General features: G+C 40.4%; 1 protein-coding gene across 1 annotated transcript in view; it reads left to right on the top strand.

Moving 5' to 3' along the window:
- LOC126253228 (probable 3',5'-cyclic phosphodiesterase pde-5) overlaps nucleotides 1-22,420 on the top strand; it is an 824,318-nt gene extending 801,898 nt beyond the window's left edge. Inside the window, exon 16 of the mRNA XM_049954419.1 lies at nucleotides 20,478-22,420. Within this exon, the coding sequence (XP_049810376.1) occupies nucleotides 20,478-20,741 (264 nt within the window). The 3' untranslated portion in view covers nucleotides 20,742-22,420. The remainder of the gene's footprint in view (nucleotides 1-20,477) is intronic.
- The last annotated feature ends 726 nt before the right edge of the window (nucleotides 22,421-23,146 follow it).

Below are 23,146 nucleotides of genomic sequence, written 5' to 3' on the forward strand. Positions count from 1 at the left end.
GCTGGGCGACTATAAATGGAATGACCACATAAAACAGTTAGTACGAAAAGCGGATGACTGACTACGATTCACTGGAAGAATCTTGAGTTTCCACTAAGTGGCTTACGAGGCGCTTTTTCGATCTATTCTTGAGTATTGTCCGTCGTTCTGGGACCCTTACCAGGTCGGAATGATAGAAGAGATAGAGAAGATCCAAAGAAGAGCGGCACATTTCGTCACGGGATCGTTTAGCCCACGTAAGATCGTTACAGAGATGCAAAACAAACTCCAGTGGCAGCCGCAAAAAGAAAGGCGTTGTAGAGGTTTGTTGTAGAAATTTCGAGAGAGTATTTTCAGGGAAGAATCGGTCAACATTCCTTCCAGGCGGCCGCTGTGGCCGAGCGGTTCTAAGCGCTTCAGTCGGAAACTGCGCTGCTGCTACGGTCGCAGGTTCGAATCCTGCCTCGGGCATGGATCTGTGTAATGTCCTTAGTTTAGTTAGGTTTAAGTAGTTCTAAGTTCTAAGGGACTGATGACCTCATATGTTAAGTCCCATAGTGCTTAGAGCCATTTGAACCATTTGAACTTCCTCCCACATACGTCTCGCAAATTGACCACGACGAGAAAATTTGAGAAATTAGAGCTAATATGGAGACTTGCCGAGAGTCATTCTTCCCACTCGCCGTTCGCGAATGGAAAGAGAAAAAGGGGATCGGTTAGTAGTACCAGAAGTAGTCCCCGCCACACTGCCCCAGATCTACATCTACATCTACATATATACTCCGCTAGCCACCAAGCGGTGTGTGGTGGAGAGCACAATTCGCGCCAAAGTCATATTCCCCCCCCCCCCCCCCCCCCTCTGTTCAATGGCGGATCGCGCGAGGGAAAAACGACAGTCTGAACGCCTCAGTACGAGCTCTTATTCCCCTTATCTTTGAATCGAGATCATTGCACGATTTGAAAGTTGGTGGTAATAATATATGCTCTACATCCTCGGTGAAGATCAGATCTCGCAATTTAGTGAGCAGCCCCTTCTGTTTAGCGCGCCGTCTATCTGCAAGTGTGTCCCACTTCAAACTTTCTATGAGGTTCGTAACGCTCTCGCGATGGCTAAATGTACCAGCCACGAATCTTGCCGCTCTTCTTTGGACCATCTCAGTCTCTTGAATGAGACCCTACTGGTAAGGGTCCCATACAGACGAACAGTAAGACCGGACAAACTAACGTATTGTAAGCTATTGCCTTTGTTGAAGGACTGCATCGTTTCAGGATTCTACCAATAAACCACAATCTATAGTTCGTCTTACCTGTTACTTGTGTAATCTGATCATTCCATTTGAGATCATTTCTAATAGTCACACCCAGGTACTTGACGGACGTTACCACTTCCAAAGACTGGACATTTATTTTGTACTCGTACATTAATGGGAGTTTTCGCCTTGTTATACGCAGCAGGTTACACTTACTAATATTGAGAGATAACTGCCAGTCATTACACCACGCATACTTTTTCTGCAAATCCCCATTGATTTGTTCACAACTTTCGTGGATACTACTTTCCTGTAGACTACAGCATCATCGGCAAACAGTCTAAGGCCGCTGTCAATACCATCAACCAGGTCGTTTATGTAAATCGTAAAAAGCAGAAGACCTATTACGCTGCCCTGGGGCACACCTGAAGTTACGCTTGTTTTTGTTGAAGTCACCCCGTTCAGGACGACATACTGCTCCCTGTCTGTTAGAAAAATTTTTATCGCTGTCGGAGTATAAAAATTTGAAATTTTTGGGACCAAACTGCTGAGGTCATCGGTCTCTAAGCTTACACACGATTTAACCTAACTTAAACTAACTTATGCTAAGGACGACACACACACACCCACAAGGACTCGAATCTCCGACGGGGGGAGCCACGTGGACCGTGACAAGACGCCCCAGATCGCGCGGCTTTCGGAGTATAGATGTAGATGTAGAGCAGATGACAGGGCTACAGAATATTGTATTAATTTTGTTAACCGCATTTATTTAATCTTTATGTACTCTTTTTATACGTGGAACTTTGCGACGTTAGATTTTATTTCTGTGATTTCCTGTAAACATGTACAAAGTCGGTAGCTTAGCAATGTATCATATGTGGCTGAAAGATGTAACAGTGAGCAAACCGCTCCGTAAGCGATAATGCAGCCACCCATCGACCTGACCCTTGTTCCTCTCCTTTGTATGCGGCCCACCGCCGACGCCATCAGATACCTTTCATCCATCGCGGCCAAATCCGCCGAGTCAGCAGCATACTCCCGCAGGCCCTAGAGACCCCTGCATGGCTGCCGCGTGAGGTCACTGCTGGAAAGGAGCAAAGGCGTCGCACACGTTGGCCGCTACCGTCCAACCATCACAAACACTAGAAAGTGTGGTAAAATCTATTTATTGCAGCACAACCGTACCGTGGTGGTAGTGGTAATGCCACCTACATTCTGTATGTGCTGCTGGTCCCTCATTCAGAAATCACATTCTAATGTTGGTTGGCTTCGAGGAGATATGTTATGTCTGGTTTAAGAAGGAGAAAAATGTACTCTCAAATGTCTGAATTCGACAGTGGTAGTATCTACACCTACATCACTACAGGATCACGGCGTAACGAGACGGCAGTTCATCGTTTCGTGGTATTGTTGCCCGCGGTGATTGGGATCCAACAACTGTAATGCGAATATAGAATAAATGGGTTCAGAGAGCAGTGCTTAATGTCATGCAAAATCCGTTTGCCCCACGTGACTAGTACCCGAGAGGACAGAGACAGTTCGATCCGCTGTGCAGGATCGTCAGAGAGATAACGTAGCTTGAGTAAGGAACTGGGCTTATTTGCAGCAATGAAATGTCCTCAAGGACAGTGCGACAACGTCTGGAGCATCACGGAGACGACAAAAGTTTCGGGTTTCCCTCCCTCTCCAGCAAAGAGAAGCGCGCTGATTGTTATGCGCACTGTGACAACCCTGGACACAGGAGTGTTGCCATGTCGTCTTTCCAGACGAGTTCCTGTTCTGCATACAGCGTTACGATGAATTTAGCCAATTGTGGAGGCTCAAAGGAAACGAACTTTAGCAATCGCACATTTCGTCATACGTCCCCAGTACCTGACGTGATAGAACAGGGCGCCACAGGATACACAACACGATCACCACAAGTTCGCATAGCCGGTAATTTGGGCAGCTGCAGGTATATTTCTGACGTGCTAAGTTGGGTGACTGTACTCTGTCTGCGAGGTCTTCATGACATTATCTTTCAATAAGACAGTTCCGGGCCGCACAATGCCCTTGCATGCCTGGTCTGCATTGATACAGAGGCTGTTTTCAATCCACAACCATTACAGTTGATGAACTCTGGAATCGAGTTCAGGAAACATGGAATGACGTTCCAGTATATGTCACGTCCACCTTGATTAGAATCATTCTTGCTGCCAGAGGAGGAACCTCTGATTGCCAAATTTCATACCATTTATACCGTAAAATTACAAATTCAACCAAGTATTCTCCCTACCATACAGTACATTCACAATAAATACTATTTTCGTGTTTACTTGTGTTACTGTTTTAATGGCCAAATGTAAATGTGTTGAGAGTTGCCTTTTAAAACAGCCATTCGCGAAAAATAAAAAGAAGAGAGACTAAATCTGAAAATATGAGGTGGAGAGAGTCTAAATCAATAAATTCTTTTTTGTTCAAGTTACAATAGTTGATTACGCTATGCTCGCTTTATACGTTTAAACCATTAATGAGAAGGATATACCGGGAAACTAAATACTAAAGATTTCCTGTTGTTGGTGAATCTAGCAGCCACAACCACCAAGGTCACTAACTTCTGTCTTGCTTTGAGTAAAGAAACTTGAGAGTGAATACACATGAACATTACGTAGTTTAATTAGTAGAGATAAGTAGTAATTTCAACACCTTGAACAAATGAAAAGGAACAGTATAATATGTACAGGAATTACATGAGTTTCTGTATCATTTACATCCATCAGCAGAAAACGTGTTTTATTGTGGTGTAAAATCGGTTAACACATAATAAGACAGATAGCCTTGACTCGTAACCGTTGGTATACGGTTGGCAAGAACATAGTATCTGTCTTCACTGACACATTTAATTTTTCCCTCGTGAACGGAATATACCCCACTGCATGGAAAAGAAGCATAATTCGACCCATCCCTAAGATCGAAAACCCGCAACTGCCTAGTGATTACCGACCAATTAGCATACTGCCTGCTGTTTCCAAAGCACATGAATATATTGTTCATGACCAAATCACTGAACACTTGCATGAATTCAGCCTATATGACAAATTTCAATCCGGTTTCCGTAAACATCACAGCACAAACACTGCTCTAATTAAAGTAACTGATGACCTGAAATATGCCATTGACAATCGAAAGGCAACAATATTGACGCTACTAGACTTCAGCAAAACTTTTGACACTGTTAACTTTGACATATTGCTCAGAAAAATGCAACAGCTTAATTTCTCTGATAGTGCAATGAGATGGTTTGAAAGCTACTTAAAAGACAGACAGCATTGTGTTGTCTGCGTAAATGAAAAATCTTCCTGGAAACATGTTTCCTCGGGAGTGCCACAAGGATTAGTCTTAGGACCACTTCTGTTTTCTTTATATGTCAACGATATTTCGTCGGTTCTGTCCTCCTGTAAATATCATTTCTATGCCGACGACCTCCAGCTCTACCTAAGCGTCAGACCTGAAGATGTAAACACTGCAATCACTCAGATGAATGATGATCTGTCTTCAGTAGTGACATGGGCGAAAAACCTGGGGCTTAAACTAAATGCAAAAAAGACGCAAGTAATCTTAATAGCCCATCAGAAATTAATAAGTTCAGATTTCCGCGAACGGCTACCTCCTATTCTGCTCGACGGTACTCCAATACCATATCAGAAAACAGTGAAGAACTTGGGTGTAACTTTGGATGAGCATCTCAACTGGGCGGAGAATACAGTCGCAGTGTGCCGAAAGACGTCTGCTTGTCTCTATGCTCTCAAAAAGTTTCGGAACATGTTTCCACAGGACTTGAAACGCCAGCTCGTGCAAGCACTCGTTCTACCGAACCTCCACTATTGTGACGTGATTCAACAAGGCATAAGTAGTGAAAACAAAAGACGGCTAGAGCTAACCATGAATGCCTGTGTGCGTTACACCTGCAACATTCGCCGATATGATCATGTTAGTGCTTCATACTCCGAGCTAGGGTGGCTGCGGCCGGACAAATTGCATGACTACCACACACTATGTCTACTTCACCGACTCCTCGTCACGCAAGCACCCCAGTACCTTGCTTCAGAGATTAAAAACCTGTCATGCCATCATAATCGAAACACGAGGTCACTCTTATTTGGTATCCTAACTGTGCCCACTCACAAAACAAAAACTTTTGCAAACTCCTTCTCAGTTGCCGCTGTCCGCCTCTGGAACAAATTGCCGCTTACCTTGCGCAAAATTCAATCTCCTGCTGCTTTCAAGAAGAAGTTGAAGCATTTCCTACTATCATCCTCATAAAGTTCTCCACAAAATTAATGTACAAGGCCAATCCTCTCATCTGTCAAATAGCAAAGCTAGCGTATCCTATCTTGCTCCTGAGATGCCTTCCTCTTCATCTATCTCTATTAGCCACGCAATCTTCTTTTCCCTTATATTTCCTTAATTATGTTTCATCATGTCTCTCTATTCTTCTCCTCCCTTCACCATGAGTCTCCCTCATACTCCCTGCTGCCAGCACTCCTATATAAAATCTGTCTCTTCAATAATGTCTAATTGTAACAGTACTTATGATCTACGAATATAAACTCTGTATGTGTGTATTTTTCCAGGTGTACCTTCCTAATTGTTTATTTCACTTTTTGTACTAGATGTAGTTTAGCATGCCTACTAAAACATATGAATGTAAAATAAGTAGAATGCCTGGTTAGATGTAAGAGAGGGCCTCATGGCCCTAATCTTGCCAGGTTAAATAAATCAATAAATAAAATAAATAAAATAAAATAAAATAATTGCATTTTCACGATAAGTATTTTTCTGGTTTTCCAGTTCACTCCTAGAAAGTCCATTAACCTCAAGTACAGTCCTACAAACATGTAGATTTAGAATATGTTGTATAGTACTCCAGTCCCTTTGTATATCTGCAATTCCTTCCTCGTAAACACAGTATTACAACCTTGACGTAAATAACTATACATTATGTTTGTTTATTACTGTTGGCTGATAATATCTGAAAATCGAATTCGTATTCTAATATAGATTCGAAGGTTCTCCAATGTAATTTTCAGTTTCTACAGCTTTCATCGATTTTCACCACCTACGATTTATTTTTACACACTCGCTTGGACGTGAAAACAAACAACGAATTTTTCGTGTACGGGAATATTTCTGCTTAGCATTTTGTTTTCATATTAATATTCTTAATTTGGTTTTCATTTCGTAAACAACAGCACATCCTCGGGCCAGCAATTAAAACGCTGACTGCCATAAGGCGACCGCAGGAACAGCAGAGGCCCACGGCTGACGCTGTCTGCCCGCCGGCGACCACACGCTCCACTTCGTTTAGTACGCCATATCTTGGAATAGCGTGTGTGCAATAGAGTTACAGTTACGCGTCGTTTGTTAATGAAACATATACTATGGATGAACGCTGGCTATAAATGTGATCTTGGATTGAAGAAGTTTTATCAGTTTAGCCTTGGTCGCAGTTGTTAGTTATTACAGATCTACTGTAGATTTCTTGTAGATGTCTTGCAGTACTGTATATTAATTTGCATTTGTTGACTGAGTTGACGTCAGTGTACAGGAAACCGGGTACAATATCTTGTACAACGTTCTCGGGGGGCCAACAAAGATTACCACAACTTCTTGGTCCATCGCACAGGGTTTGTTTTCAGTGTAACATTTGGTACTGCAGTATTTTGCAAACAAAACCTTTTTTTTCTTGGAGATCTCCCTTCGTTCATCATTATTCCCAAAAAGTCCTAGCTATACCTGCTTTCTATACTTTTTTGTATAACTTCTCAATGCGTTTCTTCCAATTCATCGCAACTCATTCTCTTATATAGTCTACCCCCTCTTAAGCTAACTTAAATCTACTGAGCTCAGATACTAAACTAAGGGGCGAGGCAATGCAGCAGCACAAAACAATTAACACAAACAGCAATGACAAAAAAATGCAGATTTGCAAAGGAAGCAGCATTACAGAAATTAGCAAAGCAATTGCAATATTACAACTAATATAAGGCAATGTGCAGCAAACAAGAAAAATAAATCTGGCTTAGCAGAGTAACACAAATTAAAATTCAGTAGCACTATGTCTGGCAAACAGCAGCAGAAAGTGAAATAGCTTATACCTAAACATGACATAGCTCAAGCAGAAAAAATAGTACACTAAAGATAACAATGCAGATAAGGGAAATGTATAATCACATCTTAATGTCTATGTAATTAAAGTGGTGCACCACAACTATTTCTACAAAAGAAATTACCAAGTACTTGAAAAGAAAATTATGTATGCAGTTCCTGTGAAGGGAAATGTCTTTTTGTGCTCCCTCATTTTTTTGGAAATATAACACAAAACTATTATTTACTGGATCTGTAGACAGAAAATATTTATATTAGTACATCTATAAAATTTTATTTTAACTAATGCTGCAGTGCAGCTAGAAACTAGATATTAAACAAAATAGGCAAAGCAAGGCGTGAAACGTCATTCATTAGCCATATGGCATTTCATAAGTTAGTAGAAATTCTCTCAATTCTCGTAGAAAGACACTTGTCATAATCAGGTGTGCAGATGTACGAATATTTCCCATCAGTTCATATGCATTTCAGTAAGTAGCATAAAGTACGAGTAATGGTATGTTTTCAAGTAATGAGCATGTCATATTTGCGATGCTTTCTACAAAGGTACGTCAATAGCGAGGATAATGGCCCCCCTTTTTTTTTCTCTCCACCTAATGGCTTTCTTTTGTCAGACGACTACCTCTCAGCTGGGCGCCCAAAACGCATTACGCCAAGGTCACTTACCTTTCTTGCTGAAATATTTACGACGGCAGTTTCCGCCACAGTGACAGTCTCATATAAAAATATTTCACAGGTCAAGAATTTGGGTTACACATCTGTAGAAACAAAATCCTATAAATATAACAGCGTCCAAAAAATTTTCGCCGGCATTGTGATACATTCACGCATTTACACACATTTCATAACTCTTAAAGTACGATTCTTGGTTTCCAACATCCTTTTTCACAAGTCAGAGTCCCTAACCACTATTCATTACTCCTTACCTTATTACGCATATAAATATTCATCGACACTTCTTCAATATTTCATCATAACAGATACGTAGCATAATCAAATAACTCATATAGCATCAGCTTATTGATCATAAACATACCGCAACAGCGTAATACACATCTTCATCATAACATCATAAAACCTCAGTCAACTCTCAAAAGCGTCGTAGCTTCCTCCAATAGTCTCAAAACCTAAAAAAAATTCTCTGCTCATTTCAAAAGTGTCATCTACCTGAAATGTACTTTAAAGATCATGCTCCCCTACCAAATACATCATTCAAAGTTCTCATAGTATCACAATGGTTCCGAAAAAATATGAGCATTTCACAAAGTACAGACAAAATACAATTTCAAAGTGTGAAGTTATCCAACTGTGTAATTACGTAAACATCTGTCACTGATGTAGTAAAAAAAAATGTTTATCTCTCAGTTACATGATCAGATAGCTGTGTAATTTGTGTGTTAGAGAAATATGGTACCGATGTGTAAAGTTGTATAAGCAAATACCATATTAGCTAGGGCTCCTTGTGCTTGCCAAACACATGGTACACAAAGTAGGCTTGTACCCCCCTGAGGATTAATGTAATTATACCCTCAGGTGTTACAGATTACAGCAATGGAATGAAATGTATCACGGAAAACCCTTGTATCATTGCACTTCAAATATCTTTAAAAAAATAAATGTTTTAAGTGCGAAATTAATCACTCAAATACGTGTACTGTAGCGCTAAACTGTGCGTCATGTTGTAAGATAATCTCTGTGGAAGTCTCGTAGTTATCGTCCTCCGAAAGCTAAGTTCTGCAGAAGTGAATGTACTTACCTCATGATAAACAAAAGTGAAATGCTTTGTGTATAGATATCGTAGTTATTACGCTTATTGTTGTGATGAAGAAAGTACTGTACTGTAACGTATTGTTGTGCTACGGAAAAGGCTGTCTCATTGTAGCTATACCACAAAAGTTACTACTAAAACATGTTTTACTTTCCAGAATAAAACAGAAAACTGTGCAGATATGAAACAGAAACACTGCAAAAGCAACATTGTAAACTGTCACTCATTAGTAGCGTCGTGATAAAAATCGTGTAGCTGTCACATAAACTAACCACTGTGTCGTCTGTTCACAATAACAATGCATTCGTAATTTCTGTTTAAATAAGTTCTCTTGGTTCTTGACTGGATATTTGACTTCAAACATTGTTGCATGTTAACAGTTTCTTAAGTCTGACAAAGCATACTAGAAATGTGAAGTGAAAAGTTTTATGGCAAAGACAAAGTTAAAAAGCAGATTTTCTTTCAATAAACGGTTTTACATGTGAAATGTATTGTAATCTTTTACCCTTTCTAGTGCGCAGAGTTTCAGCTTCAACGAAATCATCGTGTGGAATATGTCGGTAAAGAATACTGGAATTTTTCTCAAGGTTAGCATCTATGTTATTTTTCTCTGAGCCAGCTGGCGCACGCGGCTGCCTGCTGTGCGAGTCATTATCTGTCTCTTTGTTGGCGCGCGCCGTTATTGGGATTAGGAGGCCTAACTTCTACAAATTCACGTTGTCGAAAGTGCCCTGCTCTGTTTGAATCCCGCCAGTTCTGATGAAATTCAGGTCTGTCGTTATGATTATCTCGTCTGCGGTCATGTCGGTAGATTTCATAATTTCTTTCTTGTCGGTCATGTGGTGGAGAATTTCTTCCTGAATCGTAACTGCACGCTGAACTGTTGCGTCTGAAGTTATTCTGTCTCCCTTGATAATAATTGTTTTGGTTCCCATATTGTCTGTTTCTAAGGTAATCTCTGTTATATTCATTACTACAGAAATGCGATCTTTCTCTGTAACTATTGTTACTCTGCCAGTGGTTGTCATATGGGTGGTGTCTGTTTTGGTCACGATTTGTGTTGTGAGAATAACCTTGTCGCGTCCATTTATTATTTCTTTCATCGCGGAATTGCGACGGATGTGACCTGTAATTGTTGTGTTCCTGGTTTCACGTTCCGCGATTGTCATTGTCAATTTCTAATTCTTGTAAGAGTCCCTGAAATGCTTCAATGTCGTCTTTGCAACGTCCTGCCAAAATAATATGTCGTAAATGTTCAGGCAGTTTGATTAAGCAAATGCGGATGAGTTCTGAGGGACTGTATGGGTTTGAAAGATACTGATTCTTATGCAACATGTCTTCAAAATATTTGACAAGACTGGAAAATTCAGATTGTTCAAAGTGTTTCATCATCATGATGCTATGTTTTACTCGGTCTTGTGTAGCTTGAGACCAATATGCTGAGAGGAAGGCATGGTAAAACTCTCCTTCACTGTGGCAATCGTGAATGACCGACCGCATTCTTACAGCTGGTTCATTCTCTAAGTAGCCACACATAAATTCTAATCTGTGCTCTAATGACCAGTTGGGAGGAAAACAATGAGAGAATTGATGAAGCCACGCTTGTGGATGAATGTCGTTGCCGGAATTCTTAAATGTTTTGAATTTACGTGTAGTAATGAACAGCTTATAGTCAAAATCATCATGTCGGCGAGTCGCATGTCGGTCATTATTACGTCGTTTCGGCGGTTCCATCTCAAAATTCGGTGTGCCTTTCCAATTTCTTTCATAATTTCCGAAGTGTCCTGTGTTATTATTTTGTGGCTTTTCCGTATTTCTATGTCCCTCTTCCCGTATTGGGGCGCGAGTGTCCTCCGAAATACGTAACTCTTGTATTACCTGAGTCAGCTGATCTTGTACTTCCCGGATTTCTCTTTGGTGTTGCGTATTAATTTGATTCTGATTTTGTTTGAATTTCCTAATTTGTTCGCACTCTTCTGTGTCATTAAAGACTGCCGGTTTTGTGTCGTTTAGATTATCATCTACCTTCGTAGATAAGTTAGTGAACTGATCCGAAAGTTCGGCTACTTTCTCCGATAGTGAACACATTTCCTCAGTGTGTTTTTATGAACCAAGTTTCAGAGTGTCCATTTGTGTTGAAATCGAATCTACTGTGTCCTTTAAGTTTTCTTGAGTTTTTGCAAGTTGCGTAACCGAATCGGTAGATGCAACTGAGTCAATTTTAGCCGACAAGGTCTCATGATTTTCATGAACAATGGTTTGCAGTTCTTTTATGGCTGCTTCGTGATTCTGTAATGCATTTTCATGCCGCGAAAAAATAGGTTGAAAATGCTCACAAATTTGTGTTTTTACGTCATTACAGACTTTTTGACATTTCGATTCAATATTATGTAACTCAGTAGTTAAATCTTCACGTGTTTGTTCAAGTGTGGTGTCTAACGTCCGAAGATTTTGTTCCATTGTGTCTAACTTTTGAAGCTTTTGCTGTGTTTGTCTCTGATTTTGTTCCATTGTGTCTAACTTTTGAAGCTTTTGCTGTGTTTGTCTCTGATTTTGTTCCATTGTGTCTCACTTTTGAAGCTTTTGCTGTGTTTGTCTCTGATTTTGTTCCATTTGCTGCATTAATTGCAATAATAATGTGTTAGTGTCTGGAATCGGTTCCTCTATGCTTTTCGGCACTGCATTTGCACCGGCAACATTTACATTTTGACGAGCAGAAAATGTGTCTTGACTTATTTGAGAGAACGGTGAGGACCCAAAACCTGAATCTGCAGTATTTGCAAGATTGTGTCCTGTCATTTCGTATTCCTGAGGCGAGCTGTTGCCGACCGATCGATCGATAATGCTTCCCTGTTCACTACTTGTTTCACTGTCTACACCATTATTTGCCACCCGCTCCATTTCCCTATGCACAATTACCAAATTACTACTTTGAATATTAGTTAATTCATTACACGGTGGCGCTAACACACTGCTTTCGTCTTCGCTGTCATTCCTCAGTTTACATTGGAGCCTAGTGTTACGTTTTTCACACGCCATTATTGTCACAATATTTCACATGACAACACAGAAAAACACAATTTGAAGAGCAAAAATAGGGGAACACATTAACATAGCAATGAAAATAATATCTAGTTAATTGCAAGCGCAGCTGCGAAATACTTGCTGCAAATCTACATGCATGCCACAACTGTTTTACTGTACAACAATGAAAAACTACAACTACAAAGGAAATTCTCTCTATAATTGTTGTGTCGATTCCCTAAGGTCTCGACACAATGAGTGGCTAGGTGCACGCGAAACTAACGCAGACGGGCGTAAATTCTGAAACAGGAGACTGGATGAAAACTATAAAGAAAAGAAGAGAGATTTTAATATACTTAACTTTAATGTAGTCTTGTTCTTGTTGAAATACATCTCTTGCATAGTAGTAAGCAATTAGCACTGATACAACTGGCGCCTTGCTAGGTAGTAGCGATGGACTAGCTGAAGGCTATTTAATCTGTCTCTCGGCAAATGAGAGGAAGACGTGATACGTCTTGTCGCAAGCTATGTCGTCCGTACAACTGGGGCGAGGTCAAGTCCGTGTCTTGTGACCTGCCCTGTGGTGGCGCTACGTTTGCGAATACACAGTGGCGACACGCGGGTCCGACTTGTACTACAGGACCGCGGCCGATTTAAGTTACCACCTAGCAAGTGTGGTGTCTAGCGGTGACACCACAATAATTACGCGCTAGTAATAAACAAAAGCTGCACTAATTACACAAACTACAAGAAAAAATCAGAACATTCCAGTGAGGTATCCTCAGCTAAGGGTCGACATATGAAACGTCCCCTTTTTAACAATTATACAGGACTGTGTTCAAACTGACACACAATATTTTTAGCGCAACGCAATCTGACTTTCAAAAATCCCTACAAAAGAATGGCCCTGACTAACATTAACCTATACCTTTCACATATCACTTACCTCACAAAAAATCTTCGCTACTCAAGCTACTGCAATACAGCGAGCGCCACTACTGCCAACTAAATAAAAGATTCAAACTACTGAAGGCATTAACTACTGATAGGCATAGTTAGCAAGTGAAAGATTTTAATAGAGAACAAACAATGTATTTACCTTAATAATGTTGAAAACTCATAATATACACTCCTGGAAATTGAAATAAGAACACCATGAATTCATTGTCCCAGGAAGGGGAAACTTTATTGACACATTCCTGGGGTCAGATACATCACATGATCACACTGACAGAACCACAGGCACATAGACACAGGCAACAGAGCATGCACAATGTCGGCACTAGTACAGTGTATATCCACCTTTCGCAGCAATGCAGGCTGCTATTCTCCCATGGAGACGATCGTAGAGATGCTGGATGTAGTCCTGTGCAACGGCTTACAATGCCATTTCCACCTGGCGCCTCAGTTGGACCAGCGTTCGTGCTGGACGTGCAGACCGCGTGAGACGACGCTTCATCCAGTCCCAAACATGCTCAATGGGGGACAGATCCGGAGATCTTGCTGGCCAGGGTAGTTGACTTACACCTTCTAGAGCACGTTGGGTGGCACGGGATACATGCGGACGTGCATTGTCCTGTTGGAACAGCAAGATCCCTTGCCGGTCTAGGAATGGTAGAACGATGGGTTCGATGACGGTTTGGATGTACCGTGCACTATTCAGTGTCCCCTCGACGATCACCAGTGGTGTACGGCCAGTGTAGGAGATCGCTCCCCACACCATGATGCCGGGTGTTGGCCCTGTGTGCCTCGGTCGTATGCAGTCCTGATTGTGGCGCTCACCTGCACGGCGCCAAACACGCATACGACCATCATTGGCACCAAGGCAGAAGCGACTCTCATCGCTGAAGACGACACGTCTCCATTCGTCCCTCCATTCACGCCTGTCGCGACACCACTGGAGGCGGGCTGCACGATGTTGGGGCGTGAGCGGAAGACGGCCTAACGGTGTGCGGGACCGTAGCCCAGCTTCATGGAGACGGTTGCGAATGGTCCTCGCCGATACCCCAGGAGCAACAGTGTCCCTAATTTGCTGGGAAGTGGCGTTGCGGTCCCCTACGGCACTGCGTAGGATCCTACGGTCTTGGCGTGCATCCGTGCGTCGCTGCGGTCCGGTCCCAGGTCGACGGGCACGTGCATCTTCCGCCGACCACTGGCGACAACATCGATGTACTGTGGAGACCTCACGCCCCACGTGTTGAGCAATTCGGCGGTACGTCCACCCGGCCTCCCGCATGCCCACTATACGCCCTCGCTCAAAGTCCGTCAACTGCACATACGGTTCACGTCCACGCTGTCGCGGCATGCTACCGGTGTTAAAGACTGCGATGGAGCTCCGTATGCCACGGCAAACTGGCTGACACTGACGGCGGCGGTGCACAAATGCTGCGCAGCTAGCGCCATTCGACGGCCAACACCGCGGTTCCTGGTGTGTCCGCTGTGTCGTGCGTGTGATCATTGCTTGTACAGCCCTCTCGCAGTGTCCGGAGCAAGTATGGTGGGTCTGACACACCGGTGTCAATGTGTTCTTTTTTCCATTTCCAGGAGTGTACATAGCAGTTCATGACATCCAATTTTAAAAATTTCAAAACTCCGCCATCTCTCTCCCCACATCCACCACTGCTGGCGGCTCACCTCCAACTGCGCAACGCTACGCGCTGTTCACAGCCAGCTGCCTAACACTACAATGGCGAGTATTACAACAATGCAAAGCAGCCACAGACTGCACACAGCACAGCCAGTGATTTTCATACAGAGGTGGCGTTACCAATAAAAAAACCTAAACAGCCTACTTACATCTTAACAATTATTTTTCGGCACAATCGACCCTGCAATACCCTTACAAACTTTTCAGACTGTTTCTGACCAAGCCGTATATCATGAAACAGGGAGCTGGGCTTTAGTTGTCCACCTGGTGTCTCTTACCACTGTTATCCTGATATCCGCTTATATTAAAAGGAGTTTTGGAGGCCATGGGATAAATCCTGTGTCACGACTCTCTTTGGTTCCAGAAAGTCGTGGAAGTTGGTAATTACTGAAGAAACTTTAGTCCCACTAGCTGGTATTGGTTTTATACCTGCCTTGCTGAAGGAAAATATTGCGCAGAGTTCCGATTGGGCTTCAATTGTCTACAGAAGAATTCTGTGCGTCCCATTGTTTCCGGTGCACCAAACGCTGTTGTTGCAGCTGAGGTGTACTAAGAGTCACGACTCTCATGGAAATGTGCAGGTGTAGAAGGAATTGGCTAATTTATGAATATCGTGCCCACAGATTCTCATGGCTGTCTCGCGGGAGACATGTATCACAGACTACTACTTTAGTATGGAAATTAGTCGACGAAACCTTCGGCGTTCTGTTAACCGACATAGGAAATCGCAGCAGTATTATATTAATAGAGAAGTTACTTTTATGTCTATGGAAACCACACACCTTGACAAAGGAACAGGTATAACATCATATTTGCGATGCCAAGAAATACCGGCGCTTATCGCTATGTGAAGAGCACTGTTATTGTTGATAACAGCTGGCTTTAATATTACTATATTCCTATCAAGAAACGAAATACAGCAGCCTGCCTATTGCTGGTCAAAATTCTGTAGCGGTTTCAAATATCCAAAAAGCAATTTCTATTGATCTAGGCTTGTCCCAGTTTCGCTCGAAGGCCTACTGGAAATATGGGACAAGGATATGCACAACTGCCAGAAGATTCTTGGCAAAAATGGGGCACGATCTAAATAATGAAGAGATGGGTTGAATGTGGGAAGAAATACTTCAAATAAAATGGGTAGTACACATTGGATCATTATACAAAATCTCCCAACGAGTCTTACTGCTTTAAGATATTTTAGTGAACGAAGTTGTATGAGCCGTAATGTCGCATCTCTAATATTTTGTGATTTTACCTTAAGAGACTTTTAAAACATTTCCCACAGTTTTCCTTTGCACCCAGATCAAAATTACATGCACACATTGTGATAAGTGAATCTTCATATGCGATTACCTATAAACCCAAGAACCCTACTTCGTTCAATTTGTGTTATCGTCAGCACTAAATACTCCAGAATAATATGTAAAAATACTGTATTTTGTTACTGTGTCAAACGTCGTAATGGTCTGTTGCACTTACTAGGTTAATTTAATAAATTATTAGAGGCCTGGCTATTTTCTTCCATGGACCTTGCCGTTGGGGGGAGGCTTGCGTGCCTCAGCGATACAGATGGCCGTACTGTAGGTGCAACCACAACGGAGGGGTATCTGTTGAGAGGCCAGACAAACATGTGGTTCCTGAAGAGGGGCAGCAGCCTTTTCAGTAGTTGCAGGGGCAACAGTCTGGATGATTGACTGATCTGACCTTGTAACATTAACCAAAACGGCCTTGCTGTGCTGGTACTGCGAACGGCTGAAAGCAAGGGGAAACTACAGCCGTAATTTTTCCCGAGGACATGCAGCTCTACTGTATGATTAAATGATGATGGCGTCCTCTTGGGTAAAATATTCCGGAGGTAAAATAGTCCCCCATTCGGATCTCCGGGCGGGGACTAATAAAGAGGACGTCGTTATCAGGAGAAAGAAAACTGGCGTTCTACGGATCGGAGCGTGGAATGTCAGATCACTTAATCGGGCAGGTAGGTTAGAAAATTTAAAAAGGGAAATGGATAGGTTAAAGTTAGATATAGTGGGAATTAGTGAAGTTCGGTGGCAGGAGGAACAAGACTTTTGGTCAGGTGATTACAGGGTTATAAATACAAAATCAAATAGGGGTAATGCAGGAGTAGGTTTAATAATGAATAAAAAAATAGGAGTGCGGGTTAGCTACTACAAACAGCATAGTGAACGCATTATTGTGGCCAAGATAGACACAAAGCCCATGCCTACTACAGTAGTACAAGTTTATATGCCAACTAGCTCTGCAGATGATGAAGAAATAGATGAAATGTATGACGAGATAAAAGAAATTATTCAGGTAGTGAAGGGAGACGAAAATTTAATAGTCATGGGTGACTGGAATTCGTCAGTAGGAAAAGGGAGAGAAGGAAACATAGTAGGTGAATATGGATTGGGGGGAAGGAATGAAAGAGGAAGCCGCTTTGTAGAATTTTGCACAGAGCATAACTTAATCATAGCTAACACTTGGTTCAAGAATCATGAAAGGAGGCTGTATACATGGAAGAAGCCAGGAGACACTGACAGGTTTCAGATAGATTATATAATGGTAAGACAGAGATTTAGGAAACAGGTTTTAAATTGTAAGACATTTCCTGGGGCAGATGTGGACTCTGACCACAATCTATTGGTTATGAACTGCAGATTGAAACTGAAGAAACTGCAAAAAGGTGGGAATTTAAGGAGATGGGACCTGGATAAACTGAAAGAACCAGAGGTTGTAGAGAGTTTCAGGGAGAGCATAAGGGAACAATTGACAGGAATGGGGGAAAGAAATACAGTAGAAGAAGAATGGGTAGCTCTGAGGGATGAAGTGGTGAAGGCAGCAGACGATCAAGTAGGTAAAAAGACTAGGGCTAATAGAAATCCTTGGGTAACAGAAGAAATATTGAATTTAATTGATGAAAGGAGAAAATATAAAAATGCAGTAAATGAAGCAGGCAAAAAGGAATACAAACGTCTCAAAAATGAAATCGACAGAAAGTGCAAAATGGCTAAGCAGGGATGGCTAGAGGACAAATGTAAGGATGTAGAGGCTTGTCTCACTAGGAGTAAGATAGATACTGCCTACAGGAAAATTAAAGAGACCTTTGGAGAGAAGAGAACCACTTGTATGAATATCAAGAGCTCAGATGGAAACCCAGTTCTAAGCAAAGAAGGGAAGGTAGAAAGGTGGAAGGAGTATATAGAGGGTTTATACAAGGGAGATGTACTTGAGGACAATATTATGGAAATGGAAGAGGATGTAGATGAAGACGAAATGGGAGATAAGATACTGCGTGAAGAGTTTGACAGAGCACTGAAAGACCTGAGTCGAAACAAGGCCCCGGGAGTAGACAACATTCCACTAGAACTACTGATGGCCTCGGGAGAGCCAGTCATGACAAAACTCTACCATCTGGTGAGTAAGATGTATGAGACAGGCGAAATACCCTCAGACTTCAAGAAGAATATAATAATTCCAATCCCAAAGAAAGCAGGTGTTGACAGATGTGAAAATTACCGAACTATCAGTTTAATAAGTCACAGCTGCAAAATACTAACGCGAATTCTTTACAGACGAATGGAAAAACTGGTAGAAGCTGACCTCGGGGAAGATCAGTTTGGATTCCGTAGGAATGTTGGAACACGTGACGCAATACTGACCTTACGACTTATCTTGGAAGAAAGATTAAGAAAAGGCAAACCTACGTTTCTAGCATTTGTAGACTTAGAGAAAGCTTTTGACAATGTTGACTGGAATACTCTCTTTCAAATTCTGAAGGTGGCAGGGGTAAAATACAGGGAGCGAAAGGCTATTTACAATTTGTACAGAAACCAGATGGCAGTTATAAGAGTCGAGGGGCATGAAAGGGAAGCAGTGGTTGGGAAAGGAGTGAGACAGGGTTGTAGCCTCTCCCCGATGTTATTCAATCTGTATATTGAGCAAGCAGTAAAGGAAACAAAAGAAAAATTCGGAGTAGGTATTAAAATTCATGGAGAAGAAGTAAAAACTTTGAGGTTCGCCGATGACATTGTAATTCTGTCAGAGACAGCAAAGGACTTGGAAGAGCAGTTGAACGGAATGGACAGTGTCTTGAAAGGAGGATATAAGATGAACATCAACAAAAGCAAAACGAGGATAATGGAATGTAGTCAAATTAAGTCGGGTGATGCTGAGGGAATTAGATTAGGAAATGAGACACTTAAAGTAGTAAAGGAGTTTTGCTATTTAGGGAGTAAAATAACCGATGATGGTCGAAGTAGAGAGGATATAAAATGTAGACTGGCAATGGCAAGGAAAGCGTTTCTCAAGAAGAGAAATTTGTTAACATCGAGTATAGATTTAGGTGTCAGGAAGTCGTTTCTGAAAGTATTTGTATGGAGTGTAGCCATGTAGGGAAGTGAGACATGGACGATAACTAGTTTGGACAAGAAGAGAATAGAAGCTTTCGAAATGTGGTGCTACAGAGGAATGCTGAAGATAAGGTGGGTAGATCACGTAACTAATGAGGAGGTATTGAATAGGATTGGGGAGAAGAGAAGTTTGTGGCACAACTTGACTAGAAGAAGGGATCGGTTGGTAGGACATGTTTTGAGGCATCAAGGGATCACAAATTTAGCATTGGAGGGCAGCGTGGAGGGTAAAAATCGTAGAGGGAGACCAAGAGATGAATACACTAAGCAGATTCAGAAGGATGTAGGTTGCAGTAGGTACTGGGAGATGAAGAAGCTTGCACAGGATAGAGTAGCATGGAGAGCTGCATCAAACCAGTCTCAGGACTGAAGACCACAACAACAACAACAACAACATCAGTAAATTACGAATTTCCAGACCAAACATAAACTAGTTCCCTCAGTAGCAGGTGAAGAAAGTGAAAAACGCAAAAATTGGTCATTCATAATCATATAATTTATGGCAGTGCTTCTGGCGCCTGTAAGTTAGAGAAATAAAAATATTGCCTCCCCAAAAGTAACTGTGATTACAACCTGTGACTTTTTGGCAATGAAATAAGACAGTTATATTTCGTCTTCGAATGACTGGCAGAACAATTCACTTTAATGGTTTATCTTAAAGAATAATTTTGTTTCTGTGTGGAGCACTGCCTCTAGAAATTTTGTGAATAAAAACATGGACCGTAGTAGGCTGTATTATTATTTACTAATTGCGCTAGCAGGCAGTTTCGACATTTATGTCATAATGAAGCACCTAAAATAAAACTTGCCAACGTGGAACACTTTGATGACATTAATACATGTTATTACAGTCATAGCATAAGTCATCTTAAAGAATATAGTGCTTTCGTCATTTCTTGAAATTTCAATTGGCTCGTATTCCTTGTTAGTAGAAGAAATTTAGTTGCTTGCTTGAATAACATGTAAGTTAGCTCTCTCTCAGACTGCTGATGTCAAAATCAGACTCTTAAATCCGTGTAAACACAACCATCACAACAGCTGCTTACATTTCTTCTCATTTTCATAGATAAATTTTGCACCCACAACACAGTTACCTTAAAAATGTATAATTATTGATTAATTCATTTCTTAAATGTGATAGAATTCATAGCTCTTCTTTGGTTTCATTTTAAATAATTTTATTTGCATTTTCGCTCTCCATCTAACAGCAGACAATCACGAGGTCATTAACAACTGTTACTTTGCAGGTGGGATTCCTGACCAGCATCTGTATACCATGCTACTCCTTATTGCACCAACTGATACCAGAGACGAAACCTTTACTTGACCAATGTCACGCAAATTTGGCAAGATGGCGAAAGATTGATGAAGAGGATAAATTACGTAGGGCGAAAGGTCTTCTGCAGCCAGTAAATGATATTCTTCAAGGGCTCGCTTCTCAGGCAGCACCACCACCCCTTGCAAATGCCGAAATGACGAGCAGAAATAGCGATACTACCAACAATACCTGAAGTGTATGATGAGTGGAATACTGTATGACACCCATCAGATGAGTCATGAACAACAAACAAAAATACTAAAGAAACATCTTCATCTTTCCATGGTAAATAAACTGTAAGATGTCCTGAATGTGGGCTTGAATCTATAATTTTCTTTTGTGATGTTGGACCTCACGTATTTGGATATGAAAAGAAGTATAACACATTCAAATAACTGAACTTCTGTACAATTTTCAAGTTCTGTGCTATATAGTGTTTGTCATTAAAAATAGTGTGAAGTATGGCATGTATTTAAAAACCCAAAATTTCTGCAAAAAGGAAAAACACTTATTTAATATTATTAAATCATTGTTCTAGTCATATATAGCTAAATCAGCTAACCCACCCAAATGAGATGAAGTATAATCTTCCAATTACACAAATAGATTCTATGATGTTGTCTTGATTGAGAATGATGTTGCATTCTGAAGTATGAGACATGCTGACTATCAAACTTGTTAAGTTCCTGTTTTTAAACAGCCAAATATATGCTGAAACGGGCGTCATTTCTCATGTCAGTTATTTATTTCGTATCTAAGTAGTCTTTATATTAAAAACACTAATTACACTTCATGGCTGTTCATCAACAAGTGTGTCATGTTATAGGATCTTCATATTTTATGTGAACTGCTATAGTTTTATCCTAGAAGGAAACTATATCCCTCAGTGACATTTTCCAGGTTGCATTGCTTGCAAACCGCAAAATAATGTTTCCATCAGTGGTAATACCACAATGTCAATCAGAAGTGGCACACATGTTTCAGTTTTTAGCCAACCTTCTTGTATTTACATTGTACCTTGGTGTTAAGTAAGTTTATTAGCTTTTTTGTATATTTTAATTATTTGTTACTTCAGTTTCTGCGAACAATACACCACTTACAGAATTTCATTTTTATTACTTTTCAATCATAAATTTCAAATAAATACTCATATATTATCTGCATTTGTTAGAGAAAAGACTAAATATATTGAGTCAAATTTTAGTGGCAGAAATTTTTGATTGATTTTGAAAAAAATACTATTGTTTCATTCCCCCTATCATAATTCAGTTCTATTGAAGATATATTGATTTCACTCATCAAAAATAAATTTTCATCAGTGAGCCTGTTGTATTCTTATGTATTTCTTTTGCAGATCTCCTCTTTTAGTGATCTACAATAATGAACAAGTACAATATTTTTTTTTAATATTTACCTACTCCTCTTTCTCGAATGAGTTGGCTCCTTGTGTGCACAGTCTAACATTACAAGAAACTGTCCTGTTATTTCTTTCACATATTCAGTTCTTTACTTTTAGTAATGTTTACAACCCACTGTGTAACATTATGGTATATATTATAAGTTTTTTTGGACTGATGACTGATATTATTAAATGGCAGATTTATATACCACAGATTGCACAATATGTGCATCTGTGTTTTGTAACCCTTGAGTAAAATCTTGTCACATCCTGATGCCATGCATAAATCTGAGTTGTAAGGAGAGAATATAATATACTTTTCGATTCCACATATTATTTAATTTTCCATAATTATGCATCCCCTGTAACTTATGTTTATTGACAGGCTCAAATATGACATTAGGTAAGATTTCTTTGTCTTTTCAGAATGTAGACTGCTATTTCAAGCCACACACATTTCTAGTAACAGTTAGTATCTGAGTTAAAATATGTTTTAATTACTACCTGGCATATCTTCAGTGAATCTGAAACTAAACTAATGTGTATGTCTTATGAGATTTTTATAATAAAATTCGAAGAAAAAATTGTAATAATGGAAAACTGTTTTACTTCAGTTATTATCATAACCAATGAGAACTGTCATATCCAAATACAGTAAATAAATTAATGTTATATGTTGTTATATTTACATAATATAAAATCAGCTGTGAAACTATTAGAAATAAATTTTCCTATCATAGACCCTATAACAATTAAAATAATTCCCCCTCAATTGGGAAACATACATGATGTGAGTATATGTTAATATACATTTCTGTACAAATGAGAACATCAAACATCAGAAAATGTGTTTGTAAATATTGATATAGCACTAGTCAGATGATTTGAGTAGTATGTGATCTAAAATGTAACTATTGATAAACTTTCCAATAGATCTGTTTTGATTTAAATCAAACTATTTCTGTGTTGAATAACTTGTACTAGTTTTATGTACTTATATTTTATACTAGCTATAATCTCTAAAGGGAACTCACAAGGTCCAGAGTGTACTATCTGTCTATTTTCATACATGTACTTTATAATGTATAATGGAACTACATATCACAGTGTCTGGTACACTTGTTTTTATCCTCCTAAAGTATCTACCTCAGAAAAATAAGGCTTCATGTGCCTGTATGCCACTTTGTTGCCCACCCAGT

Source organism: Schistocerca nitens, chromosome 1 (assembly GCF_023898315.1).
Source record: "Schistocerca nitens isolate TAMUIC-IGC-003100 chromosome 1, iqSchNite1.1, whole genome shotgun sequence".
In the NCBI taxonomy this organism is placed as follows: Eukaryota; Metazoa; Arthropoda; class Insecta; order Orthoptera; family Acrididae; genus Schistocerca; species Schistocerca nitens.